Source organism: Pieris rapae, chromosome 8, assembly GCF_905147795.1.
Source record: "Pieris rapae chromosome 8, ilPieRapa1.1, whole genome shotgun sequence".
Taxonomy (NCBI): Eukaryota; Metazoa; Arthropoda; class Insecta; order Lepidoptera; family Pieridae; genus Pieris; species Pieris rapae.
In genome coordinates this window covers 6,307,237-6,321,989 of record NC_059516.1, presented here as the reverse complement: position 1 = coordinate 6,321,989, position 14,753 = coordinate 6,307,237, and the positions used below count along the sequence as shown (strand labels likewise).

General features: G+C 30.8%; 1 protein-coding gene across 4 annotated transcripts in view; it reads right to left on the bottom strand.

Moving 5' to 3' along the window:
• Positions 1-10,907: 10,907 nt before the first annotated feature.
• The window catches only part of LOC110992101 (cytohesin-1), a 32,841-nt gene continuing 28,995 nt past the window's right edge, over positions 10,908-14,753 (bottom strand). For all 4 annotated transcript variants that reach the window (XM_022257783.2, XM_022257780.2, XM_022257781.2 and 1 more), the window contains one exon: positions 10,908-14,700. In XM_022257783.2, coding sequence (XP_022113475.1) covers positions 14,565-14,700 — 136 coding nt within the window. In that variant the 3' untranslated portion in view covers positions 10,908-14,564. The remainder of the gene's footprint in view (positions 14,701-14,753) is intronic.

The following is a 14,753-nucleotide window of genomic DNA, read 5'->3' as shown; positions in this document are numbered from 1 at the left end:
TTTAGTGATATTAAGTAGTAATCAAACATTAAATTCTATAACAAAGTATTTAATTATTATTTCAATGACAATAAATTCTGCAATGTTTATTCAAGGAATTCTTTTACGCTGACACATAAACAATTTATATTTACATTAGCTTTGTAATTGTTTGTTTATCATTGCAATTATTGTGTTAATCTGAACAATGCTCTCAAATTAATGTTTGTTTTTATTATGTTGCGTATCTCATTGCTATATGAATCGTTAAACTGTGATAAAAAAACACTGTACAAGCCCTCTATCTAAACAATTAATTGAAGAAATAATATGTACTTGTATAAAACTGACTGTTTTATTTTCTTTTTATGAAGATTTCTTACAAACTTCACCTCACATATTGAACTCAAGATTGAAATTGAAAATGGCTTCTTCCGCCAGTTTTGCACGCCCCTTGTTAAAGAACCTTTAAGAGGATGACCTTTCTTTCTTGTCCATGTACTGCCTTCTTCCATACAATCCAACCTGAGATATAACAATAAATGTTTAGGTGTTGTTTTCTAAAAGAAACCATTAAATGGTAAAAATGCTACCTATTGTTATGTCGCCCATAACTAGTCACTACTAATTGCTGACACAAGGATGGCACTTTAATGCCCGTGTTGTGCAAGATTTGTAATTGTCAATTATTATTTAAAGCGTTCTTTTATCGATAAAATAACGCTTTACACAATCTAGAGAAATCTTTGTTCTATTTTTTAATACATGAAACTGTCAATACCCACAGGCGACTAAAATATTACCACTAACATGTTGCTATAAGTTACTACTAATAACCTTTAAAATGGAAGTTAAGGATATTTTCCATAGAATTTTTTTTTATTTGATTATTATTATTATACTAAGTCAATCAATGTATCTACCGAAGCCCAAAGACACTCTTGGCAGTTTAGCTTATACAAATTACTATTTTTGTAATTGAATCGCCTTTCAAATTCAGAATAGAACAATAGATTTTTACAAATTCTCACATACGGGTCGTATTTTCATTACCGACCCGTAAGTATTCAATAAGAAGTGATAACGAGCATGACGCAATTATCTTTTTTTAAATGTTATTTTATTTGACGCAGTTGCCTTTCACGTGTATATTATTTGTAAACCTATTTCTTAAGCTAACATAGAGAATGTTTGAACCCCTGAATTTCATACATAATGTTTCTGATTTTAAATCCTAGATCCGGATTTTTTAAATCCTGTACCTCGGCGGCTACTCGTACTTTAAATTGAAACCCCTGAGATATTAACCGCGGAAACTGTCTGAAGTTTCTTGGGGTTTGGTCCGGTAAATATGAATGTTGCTCCACCCGTTCGGCCAGCTTCTTAAACGGCAGCTATCGTAATTCTGATCTTGGTAAAACAAAATAACTTTACCGAGTTCGCCACACCGTTGTTTGCGTATTTTCTCACGCAACTTATTATGATGATATTCGATCATTACAATTACATAAGCGAAAACAGCGCTTGTTAATCCGGCGGATAAAACAGCCTTCAATTCCTTCCTAGTTCGAGATGATGATTTCTTGCAAATTGAGGGCTTGGTTCGATATCGTGTTTTAATAGCATTTCGTCTGCTATAATACAAATAGTAACACGACAATCAACGATGAAAATGTTTTCAACATTTTAAATTATATGTTTAGTCACTACCAATGTACTGTGTCCTATGCGGGCGTCTTCGATCATGAAAGTTTATCCTGGTTTGACCTCAGCTAACCATCGCGCAACCACAAGGAACATGAACTAATGTTGCTCTTAAGTAATTGATTTGCTACCTCCGTAGTAATTTTTTTCAAACAGAGATATTTTATAAAAAAACATATATATTGAAAACCTCTCGTAATAGATGCACAATATTATTATTTTTATTTATTTATTTATTAACTTCGTTACATTACAATATAAAAATTGAACATAAATTAAATGAAAAGGAGGGCAACTGGCGGCCATATCGCTTTCGAGCGATTTCTTCCAGGCAACCACTGTATTATATTATGTTACTAACCACGCACTTAAAATAATTACACTTAATTCTTAAGTTTTTATTTAATACTAAACGAATCCGCGACATAGGTATAATTTGATTAATTAGATATCACAGCCAGACAGTTTTGTAAGTTGTGATTTTCAAAGGATTTTGACGTCAAGTAAAGTGAACTTTTTAAAAGCATTGCCAGCAAACCTATTCGTAGGCCTATGTATTTTCTAATTTCAAACCGTAGAAGGTTATTAAACATTTGCATCATGGCCTAGCCTAATAAGCTGAAAATTGTAGAGCTGTAACACATGCAATATTCGCGACCTACACCGTTGTAACGTAGGCATATTCTAAATTATTTATAGTCAGAACAAACATAGAGCACGCTATAATTATGCATTGCCTTGTAGCTTTATTTTCAGCTAATTTACACAGTAAGGTCGATGAAAAGGTGGAAAATTTCTGTAAATACATTAATAAAGAACAAGCAAATTTATAACAGAGCTAAGTGATTTACTTTGGAGCATAAAACCGACAATTTTATTGAACCGCAATAAACTATTGTTTTCAGTAAATGACTATATATTTTTAATTATCGTATGTTCTTCAATAAAATAATAATCTACATTTACTGACTTTAGAGTGATTGAGTTGTCGAGTGGGAGATATATAATGAAATTTATGAGTCAAGACCGACTTGTTATTTTATCTATTGAGATTTATTCTTAATCAATAGTAACAATATCTGATATATAACAAAAAAGATAGATAAAAATGATGCACAGAACTTGCCGTGAAAAAAAGTATTTTTGGTCAGCCGGAATCCGCTTTCGCCAAAAATTTAGTACGACCTGACGAATGTGTCCCGTGGCTATGCGTGAATAAACTGGCATGGAGACATTCATAATGATGTTTCTGCCATCATTGCCACAGTCTTATATTGCCTGACAATAATGCCGATAAAAATGATGCACAGACCATGCCGTATAAGAAAGTATTTTGGGTAGCCGGAATCCACTTTTGTGAATGATTTAGTAGGACCCGACAAATTTGTCCCATGACCATGCGACAAAAGATGCGATAAGCATAGAGAAATTTATAATTATGTTTCTGCCATGCAGTCTTATAATGCTTCCCACAAAATACTTTTGGCTGTAACAGTTTCGCGAGCGCTGTGCGTAATATTAAGATATTGTAATCGATAAAGTTTGCGTGTTGTATGTGGAGTTATAACGAAATGGCCAGTTACCTAAGAGTACACAAAAGAACATTCTCGGTCATCGACCTTTTTGTTAAGCGATGGCAATTGTGAAAGTATCATAATTGATATTATAATGTGACCTTTAAATTAATTAGAGTTAGAGAAATTTAATTAGAAAGTGACCAATCAAACGCACTTCGTATTGTCTATAATGTATTGGCGATAAATAGTTGTTAAGCATTATATTAACATACATAGAGACTATTAGGTGCCTTCTAAATGCTAAAAAAGCAGCAACGAAAAAGGAAAGTTGAAAGAAAACCCTTCTCTATTGTTGCACAAAAATTACATCCTGCTGTGGGGACTGGCAACCAACCTATACCAACTCTACACCCATACTGCTTTACACAAAGTTTTACCATCCGTAATTTCCATGCATTATAAATATAACAACATTTTTTTGCGGGTATTTAGAATTCTGTACCTCTGGCTAGGTATCATATTACCCCTCTCTTTATATTGAATAAAACTATCCTATAATACGTATTAACATTGACTTATATTATAACGTTTGGTTTAGTGTTATTGAATTATTTTTATCAAATACATATACAATTTAACTTACGTATATTAACTGAGAAGTGACTCACCAAACCAGGTCTTATACATTATTATGCAAATTACTTCAATATTAGCACAAATGCGAGAAGTCTGCACTTATATAATTTAGTTTAGTTTTGACATTTGAATGTGGATAAGTATTTAGTTTTGTCAAAACTAAAAAATTAAAAGCTAGCTTAAGATAAAATTAAAAATCAATGAAGATAACTTTGTCATGTTATCATAACATAAAAAGATGTCGGGTTTGTTCGAATAACTTATATAATAATAATAATAATAGTTATTAACGGCTAGACGGATTTTCATGATTTTTGATTTGTGGTATTTATCTCCGACCTTACAAAATGTTCATGGGTTTTAGGAAAACTGTCCAGCTCAAATTGATGAACGCTTTAAAATAAAAGAATTTGAGTTGACGATAATGGCGTATTTTAGTTTTATATAAGTAGAATAATGCCAACATTGAAAAAAGATTCCACGTTGGTTGCCAAATATTGTGTGCGTTCAGAAATTTATTTTGTGTAAACTAAGGATAATATAACAACATTATTATATTACATATATTATATTACATAATAAACAATTAAGCAATGTTACGTTGAGTATTGCAATTCGGTCAGTAAATATTTATTTTGAATTCTTTGTATCACTTTCATAAAATTATAAGTTAAGTTCAGCTAATTATAATATATATATATTAATAAACGAGTTAAATATCATTTGTTACAAGAAAATCACTTCTAATTGATTAATAAAATCTATTACTACTCATAGTCTACGAAAAGAAAAGAGAAGAAAAATAAGTATACTCATGAAAATAATACTTTTGTCCTTCGGAAAGTGTGGGGAAGACCTCATAAAATATGTAAATAAATTTAAATCAAAGCCGCATTTGTAACATTCTCTAGTTTCTATAAAATATTGATGCGCATATAAACCGCATATCAAACTGGTTTTAAAACGTAGCTTGCTCCATACAATGGATAGTCTTCTAAGTGAAGCCGGTATATGGAAGCCAATTTAATTTCACTTTGTAAGTGCCTAGGTTACGTATGTTATTTCGATATCAAAACTGTATATAAATTGTGGTAGAGAGAATATATTTAATAAAAACGTAGATTACAAAAAAGGACCGAAGAATCGTTTATTTTAAAAAATCGGATCTAGGTTCGCATAATTAGTAGTGTAAATTCCTGTATTGCTATAATTACTTTTAGGAAATTTATTTCCTGCTAATACATTTTTCAAGGTTAGTATGTAAAAACCTCGATTGTGCTATATGTATGTGCGTATATTTAAAGAGCAAAATTACGCAACATGAGTATAGATTTTCCTTTAATTACATTTAGTATAAATAAATAGATTATTTACAGGGTTTATATAAATGCAAATGCGATTTGTGGATTACAAACTAATCTATGATTATCTTGTCGTTATATTACTTAACAAAGCATCTGTTTCAGTTATCGTAAAAGACAAAACCTAATCCTACCTAATTAAGAGAGTAGATGTATCATTTCATATCATTCAGCATAGTAGGGGAGAGCGGGGCTGGTTTTAACGGGGGTAAGAATTAACAAGCTTATTCCCACCAAACGTGAAGTGATAAAAAAATGAGGCTAGGTTTAGAGTAACTATATACACAGCCGAATATGTCCTAACTTGTCACTTATCGATCGGCCGACAATAGTGATAGTTATGCGTAATCACCTCGAATTGACAGGTAAACAAACTTTTCGTACTTCGTAATAAATTGATTTAAGATTTATTTTTACGCTAAATTTAATCGAATTCAATCCTAAATGGAATTGTATTTTATTGATTATAAGACTATTATACTTGTTTGTAATTATTTTGATTAGTTTATTTTCTGTAATTGATTAAATATAAAAAGTGACCTGGGGGCTAAAATTAACAAATTGAGTGGGGTCAGTATTAACATGTTATAATAACGAGTGTTTTTCCAATAAGTATGTTTTTTTTATAGAATGAGAAATTACAAAATGAAGAGTACAAGGGGGGTCTATGTTTCAAAAAGTATTTGAGCTGGCAGCTGAAACAGTTCTGGTAAAAAACAGGAAATATAGAAATATAAATGCTGCTACTGAATATGTTATCGTAACGTAGCACTGTTTAAATACGTAAAGAACAAAAAGGAGGGAACTTCTGTCGAAGTGGGTTATAAAAAAACCGTCTAGTTTTCAATTCTGAGCAAGAAACAATGATAGCTGAATATTTAGTAAAATGTTCTAATACCTATCTAATTTGGATTGCTACCAGACGATGTCAAAAAATTAGCTTGCCATTCGACACAAGATAGATAAATATTCCAGAATCTTGGAAAAGAGACGGAAAGGCTGGCAGAGATCGGTTTGCTGGTTTTGTGAAGCGCAGCGCATCCTTGCCTATTCGGAGCCCTGAGGCGGCCAGCTTAAGCAGAGCAACATCCTTCAACCGACCTAATGTTCATTCATTTTTCGAAGTAGATTTAAAATACTTTATTGTTTAACTCATTGAGATTCTTTAAGACTGTTGATACTAAAAAGTTTATGTGACTTTTATTTAATTATTATATTTAAACTATTAAAAAAAATGTTTGTAACAGATTTATAAGATAATACTATTTTTTTCTACACTATTTAGAAACTGAAAGATTGTTGAACCTAAAAAAATTAAGTAATTTTTAAACATTAAGTTTAAACTATGTTTTTAAGGCTTAAAATTAATGAAACTGTTGCAATGATTATTTTTAAGTGTGTAGATTAAAATAATTTGTTAAATTCTTTCAGTTCCTATCATAAAAAGTACTAATTTGTTTACCATTAAAGGCAATAAAACATTTTCATTAATGTCAGTGACATTTTATTTGAGTATTTGATAAAATTTTAGTGTCTGTTATTAATCGCCCCTTACGTTAATACTTACCCCAGCTCCGTTAATATTTGCCCCACGTGCGGGGTATATATTAACAAATGACTTTTTTGGTTTTCATGGCTCTCTTTCTGGAACCACTTACGTATCTGATGATTTTTTTTATTAATATCATAGCTGAATAACCAAAGCATGTTTACAATAAAAAATAAAATGAAAAAGTCTATTATCAACGAAAATATAAATCATAATGCAAAAATTGTTAGTACCAGCCCCGCGCTCCCCTATAGACAATCCAAGGCAAAAATCTTCTAATTATTGTTTGATATTTGAATTATGATCTCCTATATGAGTACTTTATTTTAGAGTATAGCCAAAAGCTAGGTCAATAAATATTAAAAGACATGTTAAGTAATGGAATTTATTTCTAATAGGATATTACTAACTTAACTAAAAGCCTTTTAAGTCTGAAATAAGCGAAATGAAAAGCAGTAATGCATTGGTGCTATAATTAAGATTAAATCACTCCGTCCATTGACTAAGCAAAAAGATGTACTGAACTCGACAAGTTATGTAAATGACCTAATAATGTGCTAATGATATGGAAGTTATTACAATGTTTCAGTTACGCATGTATTATAAAAACAACTTTTTAATACTTTGTAAAAAAATAACAATAAATTCAGCAATGATTGAAACAAGGAAATATATTTAGCACTGACAAGCATAGTTTTGTGATATGATATGTAGAATTTATTACATATATGTTTATTTTATTTTTTGTGGTCGTTTGTTCAATTTTATCCCTTGATAGATTTTTTTATGATTCAATATAATTGATGTGAATGTGTTTTAAATTTGTAAAGTCATATTTCCTTGTATTTGAAGCATACACAATTGTTTTAGAACATATAATATAGAAAAAAAATATGAGTACATATAATACACATACATGTGAATAAAAATCAATAGAATACTCGCAATACTTACAAGTGTCTAATAAAGTTATTTCTTTCTTTCTTTCTATTAAATCCGGAAGCTCAAGGTCGGTACGTCGTAAGACAAACTTGTCCTAGAAAGTAGCCTAAAGGTGAGAAGTAAAATCTTAGTTCATATTATAATTAGAGACCTTGATGTTAACCTTTTCTGTGTAAATAATTTGTTATGGGAAATTGACTGAACAATTAATACCATTATTTATCACGCTATCTCCTAACCGTGTGAGTATAAATACAATTATGTCATTTCTTGTAACACAGACCGGACTTTTATTACTTTTTACCTGTACAGATGTTTTAGCTTATATTTCTATTTATAAATAATTACAGTATAATATACTAACACTTATTTAAGTTACATAGAAAACTTAATTCTAAAACATAAATAAAAGTTAATCTTCTTCTTCACCCCAGGCGCCAGACACTCTTCTTTCTATTTCAAGATCTGTTTATTCAAAAATGATATTATTTGTTCTAAATATACGTAGTGATCTACATATTCGATATTATCTCCGCCTATCTATATGGAAATAGTTTCTGTGTTCGTCATTATATTCGTTTTAGATTTGTTTGTTAGAAAACCCAACTGTCGTGCCTTTTGTCAGCTGTTGCAGCATAGTTTAAAGCGTCTTTGCGTTATCTGAAATCAGGACTAAATCGTCTGCGACTTAAATTACTTATTAATTATTAACTTTGCTAAGCTAGATTATAATGTTCAATTTAGTATGTCTCCGGGAAGAGTTTCAATATGAGATTAAACTATATTAACAAAAATATGCCCATTCTAAATTAATCTTAAAATTATTTAAATAATTATGTGTTTTAGGAAAATAATTTTGAATATGATCTCGTGTGCGCCAATACTTTATGCATATTTGCATGTGCCTATATGTTCTAGAATTAGCAACATATAGTTAGCTAAACATGTCACGACATTCGAGGTGAGATTCTATTAGCATTCGTTAACTTGTCGCCCATGGACGCACCTAAACTGCTTTTGAATGTAGCTAAGGGAAGGATTTTATTTTATTTATGCTCTCAAACATCACAGCTGTTAAATGATGACAAACAAATACTTACGAAATGTTTAAGACACCATACACGAGTAAATGATATAAGAACTGCCAAACCAAAACTGTGCAACTTCCTCACAATCGAGTACCTCCTATATCGCCGCACATAAATCCTGAAGAGAATATTTTTATCTAAGAAATCGCATATGTTCGGTCATAGTATTCTTATTTTTATTATTTAACGGTCCTTATTATTATTATTAACTACCTTCACTTTGTTTGCCAGAAAATGAGAAATCACAAATATAAATCATATTCATACACGACATGCCTGTGTTAGTCAAGAATAGTATAGCTTTTTATTGGTAAAGTACTTTCGATCAGTAGTTTCAAGCCAGTTTATGATATTAGTGTCGGCACGTTGCTTAGCCTGATTTTTTCATTGGGGGAAAGCGCATACTTTTACTATAAAAACACTTCCAATAACTCTGGCCATCTTATTATATTTGACCCTAGACAGAGAAGCAATAAGCAAAAATATTCAATGTCAATCTAATATAAAATATTATGTATGTGCCCGTTTCTCTTCTTCGAACATAATAAATCCCAAGTTTGCTTTTATCTTCCTTGAAGTACTTTCTACCCTGCAAAATTTTCCAAGAATGCAATAATTATATACCACAAGTACCGTTTAAAAATAACAGCTGTTATTAAACAGGTCAACCGTAACACTAGAAGATAATTAGCCAACCGCATTGTGGAGTTTCTTTCTAAAAAATAGATTTATGTTGGCAAATTTTAAATGAATCGTTTCTTTAATAGCAATATATTAAGAGTGGTTTTTTGCGCTACTTTTACGATATATAATATAATATATATGCCTGTAAAAAATGTTTAACGGACCAGTTCAATTCCAAACCAACAATATTTTCAGATTGGGAAGTACATAAGGATAATACTCTGCTATTCCTAAAAATATAAAGGATTCAGAAAGAGCGTTTTCCCTTCCAACATACTCTGTGCTATTGTTTTATAGAAATTCTAAGTATCAGGAAGTGGATACAGTCATTATTAAAATTGTAGAATTAGCTCCAGTATTATTTATGTGTGCATTAACATAATTGATCATCAAGAATAAGTGAATACTGTTCCAGTGTATTATTTCAGCAACATTTATGCAATCGACGTTTCACCGACGGAAAAGGAAGCACTTCACGCTCGGACAGAGCTGAAATATAACTGCTTAAGACACTCACCTCAATAGAATGTGGGTAATGTTTTGTATGTGCTTTAGTTTTTTTATTTATTTATTTAAGATAGATAACATAATTTTAAGATAGGAAAATTTAATGGAAAAATAAATAAATAAATAAATAGTTTTTACCAAATTAATTCTGATTAAGGATCGATAGTTTTTTTTATGTAGCAGGCAAACGGGCAGGTACATATGTTTATTGTTACCGCCGCCCATGGACACTCACATAGCCAGAAGACTCGCAAATTCGTTGCCGGTCTTTAAAGAATTGGTACGCTCTTTACTTTGAATTAGTTCGGAAATACTTTAGTGGGCAACTGGTTCCACATAGTGGTGGAGCGCGGCTTGAAAAACGCTCAGTTGTGGAACGACAGACGTCGAAGATACATGGTATTTTGCATTCTGCCTTAACGTCCGATATTGAAACAGAGGAGCAGTTTATTAGTCCGAACAACTTCTCTGAACATTTTTCAATAATGGATAATAGCTGAAAACATTCCTTTTAATTATAAGTATCATTCATGTCATTTATCAAGTTTTGTTTTAGGTGTAATATATGACAGTCGAAAGCAGAAAGATGAAAACTGTGGAACTTATAAATATTAAGTATTGATAATAATTTTTTTCTTTGCCAAATTCCTCGACTATTGTCGTTGGATGTATTAAGTAACGTGTGTCATTAGCAAATTAGTACATATTTGTATCTTGTCTAATTAAGTACTACGTATATAACGTACGTATATAACAACGTTTTAAAATATATTTACAGCAAAGTTTTAAGATGCCTCTTAAAATTTTATGATCCACTGGTTCGAGTGGAAGAGGACCTGCCTGCTGCTGCTGAAAGTTATTAATTGGCGGAACGTTTCTGATTCGGGGTCCAAGAAACTCTTTAAAGCCAGCGGAGTGACTGATAATAAAACACCACAAATAAAGATAATAATGTATTTCTTTTCTTACAAAATTATTTACAACACTTTATTATGCATGTATCCATTGTCATATACAATAGAGATAAATTAATTGCGGCCATTTACATAGCATTAACGATAATTACATCTAACAGATCGATAGGCACCATTTCCTAAATACATTAAAACACGCGGACTCTAGACTCCCCAAATTTAAAAGCAATAAATATTGGAATGTTGTAATTCAAAATATCCCTTGGTGACTAATTTCAAGAGATATACATGTACATCCCGGCACTTCACTCGGCACGATGTGATAGCGCGCTCTAGTATGAAAACACTGACTTATTTGCCGGGAATTTTAACTGATGTCTGCTTTAATAAATTAAAATCGCAATATACAATTATGATAACCATCATTGGTTTGTGTAGAGTCCATATTTACATTTATATAGGTTTATGGATTAGTAAATTCTAGAATATATCGCCTCGAGTATATGCGCAGTTACATAATTATCGACATAAACGCACAAATAATATACATATTTTATTGACGTGTTCTCGCTATATACAAATACGTATTACCCGTGTAGGCAATTTTATTTTTTATCTATAAAGGTTTTGATGTTGAATGTTTTAGTCACGGAATAGAAAAAGTTGAAAGGGCATAGTATCGCCATTTTGACAACACAATTTCACGTAGTATTTACAAGTTGGTTAAATCCTATTCCATCCCAACAGAACGATTTCGTGACAAAAACTAAATAACGAGTAGTACAAATAATCATTTGCGTATGGTTTAGATAAAGATATTATTGATATATATAATAAATTAATATATTAAATTGTTTTGAATAAATAAAAACAATGTATCGGATTTAAAATAAATTGGCTATTATTAATAAAATTACAAATGAAATTGCCATAACAATTGTTGAATGCGATTTCTATAAATCATAAAATATTGTATTAAATAAGATATTTTCTGTGATTCTGTGATCTTGAAAATGTGTTCGATTATGTTCTAACCTAAATTTCATACCCTGTTAGTCCTACAATAGAGAAACTAACTATGTGATTAAAGTTGAAACTTGAATGGTAAATCGCGGACCTGAGCCCAAAAACCTATGAAATCGTAATTATTAATACTTATTGACTATTCTCAATACTTGTCTTAAAGAACATTAGTTAGCTATAGAAGCAACACTGATAAAAAAACCCAAAGAAGGCGATGTATTTAATTAATCGAATTTTACCTAAGTTTTTGTGCTCGGCTCCCAAACTGTAGATCTAGGATTTAAGATGAACCCTAATTAGGCCGTTTTGGCAGTTTCTCGGAAATTTATTGTCGTGGTAACGTAGAATTAATGATATACTAAATCAATTGACAGACTAAGCGAAGCTTCTATGCGCAAACCCATAATCCTTGCGTTATAAGATTTTTTCTCAATTTGAGTAATTAATACCGCTATTTCTTAGCATTTATAAAACTGGAAAGAACACTCAATTTCCTGTGTCAAAAGATGTTGAAGATAGTTAAAAATTAAGTTCAAGAAATTATGATCAACTAATTAGAAAGAAGATAAAAAAGTATACAGAAAATGTGAGAATTAGGTACATTTATTTCTCGTGAACTTTCCGTGTGTGAGCTAAAATAAATTAGGCCATACAAAGAAAGTATATTGTGTGTGTATGCTTTCCAGTGTTATATTTAAGTTCCTTCAGTCTTTCTTATATTTAGTTTACTGTCTTAGAAAATACACTTTAAAATTGGCCATAGTATTATCAAAAACAATATTTAAACCATCACTGACTTAAACAATAGTCCTGATTTAAAAAAAAATACACGAAAAAACACTTAGAAAAATTTCCTTTTGTCTAAAAGTCCCATAATCTGAACCCATATTTCAAGGTAAATTAAAATCTACTCCGCCAATTACGATAAGTTTTGGTATATGTAGTCTTATGTACAGACAGTGGGTGATTTATTGTTTTAATACACTAGCCAAAAAAAAATACTGTATTCTCTACTAAGACAGTAAAAGCGAGAGTTTAACACCACCTGCGCCAGTATTATGCAACTTCGAATAGCGATATCGGTTTTGTATGTAATTTCTGTTTAGTTTTTACAATATTCGTAGCGCTAATATGTAAATCACGCGATAAAAAAACTCAACATTGACCTCGGCATCGCTAGAAGTTACTGTGGAAGTACTTTGAATAGGGTATCATTTTTACTGAATCGAAATTATGGTTTTTAAATAACTAACATTTACTATCCAGGAATCGAACTCGCAAATCATGAGTTTCAAATCCAAACTCATGATTAATAAACAAATACAATCTAAACTAATTTAAATAAAAAAAAATTAAAAAAGTAGTATTGTTTCATTAAAAAAAAATTAAAAATAAAAAGGCCCTATTCAAAATTTTAGAATCGTCTTTCTAATTCAATTAGATTTCAGAATCGTCTCCATAGAAAAACTTTTAAGATCGTTCAGGTGATGTTAAAATCCAATCGCTAGACCACGTGGTCTGATTTCATTAGAACATATCAAATTTGGACGACTACGATTTCAATAACTACATAAAATTATCTAATGTCCTTCTATATGTACTAACGGATTACATAAAACCATTCGTAAATAGATTTTTGATTATGAATTTTACTACGAATGGTAAATTATATAACCCGTATGTAAAAGAGAGAGTCATTCATCATCATTTAAGCCCATTTAATATTTATTTATTTAAATTATTGTTTTGCTGGAATCAAAACCTATGATATTAAGTCCCTTCATATTAGGTCCATGATTATTTTTCATTGTATATCGTGTTACATAATTGTGACACAGTTTTGTTTAACCAAAATTGCGCCATTGATTTCCGTATTGGACGTTTGACTCGTACACCGAATATCGCTACATTAGCTTAAAAATAAAATAACATCTATATTCACATATAATATTCAGACGCTCTCGCGAAATACTTAGGCCTCTATAGATAGTGCCATCTATAACCCCTTGATAACAATTATCTACTGTTTTTCTTAGCCTTCAAAACAGGTCTCAATTTACATAATGACGTTAAATTACTTTTTTTTTCGGGATAAAAAAACGCAAATGTAGGGTAAGGCCTCACCTGATATTAAGTGTTAATACCAGAGAGTTCGCGAGTGCGTTGCCCGCCTTTTAAAAATTGGTACGCTCCTCTCTGGAAATACTTCAGTGGGCTGATAATTTATTCACGTAGTATACACCACACAGCTTATGCTATTTATTCTTGCTATATATACTTGTTAGTACTACAAAATAATTTCCTAATAAAGAAGATTTTTCAAACTCAGACTTAATTTTATGGATGGCACGATCTATCTATAAGCACTTCATACAAAGTCTAATACCAATATTTAATTTAACGCCCTCTATACCAGACATCACGCATTAAACGAAAAATAATGTTTCAGATAATTGTGACATTTTGAGCTAAACATAACGTCTAATTTTGTATGTCCGAAGTAAATATTCAAACGAAACCTCGAACTTCTCTTATTAGCGAAATCGCGTCGCTTTACTAAAATAATAACATTCAAAACATTTAAACAAAATTACTCTGATAATTTCTAGTTTGGTACAAATAAATCAGATATTTGGAGTCCTTTACGTACACATCCGTTGCTAATGTGCCGAGTGCACACTGTGTTGCGCTTTCTTCTTCCTCTGCGCCAACATATCGTAGAATGGGTTGTGGCTAATTGAACGACGTAAACATTCTATCCATTCGTCTCTTTCCTCCACCGTTGAGGCAGACATTCTGAAATAAAATTGTTTATTATTAATTATATATTAGATTATTTATAAAACGCA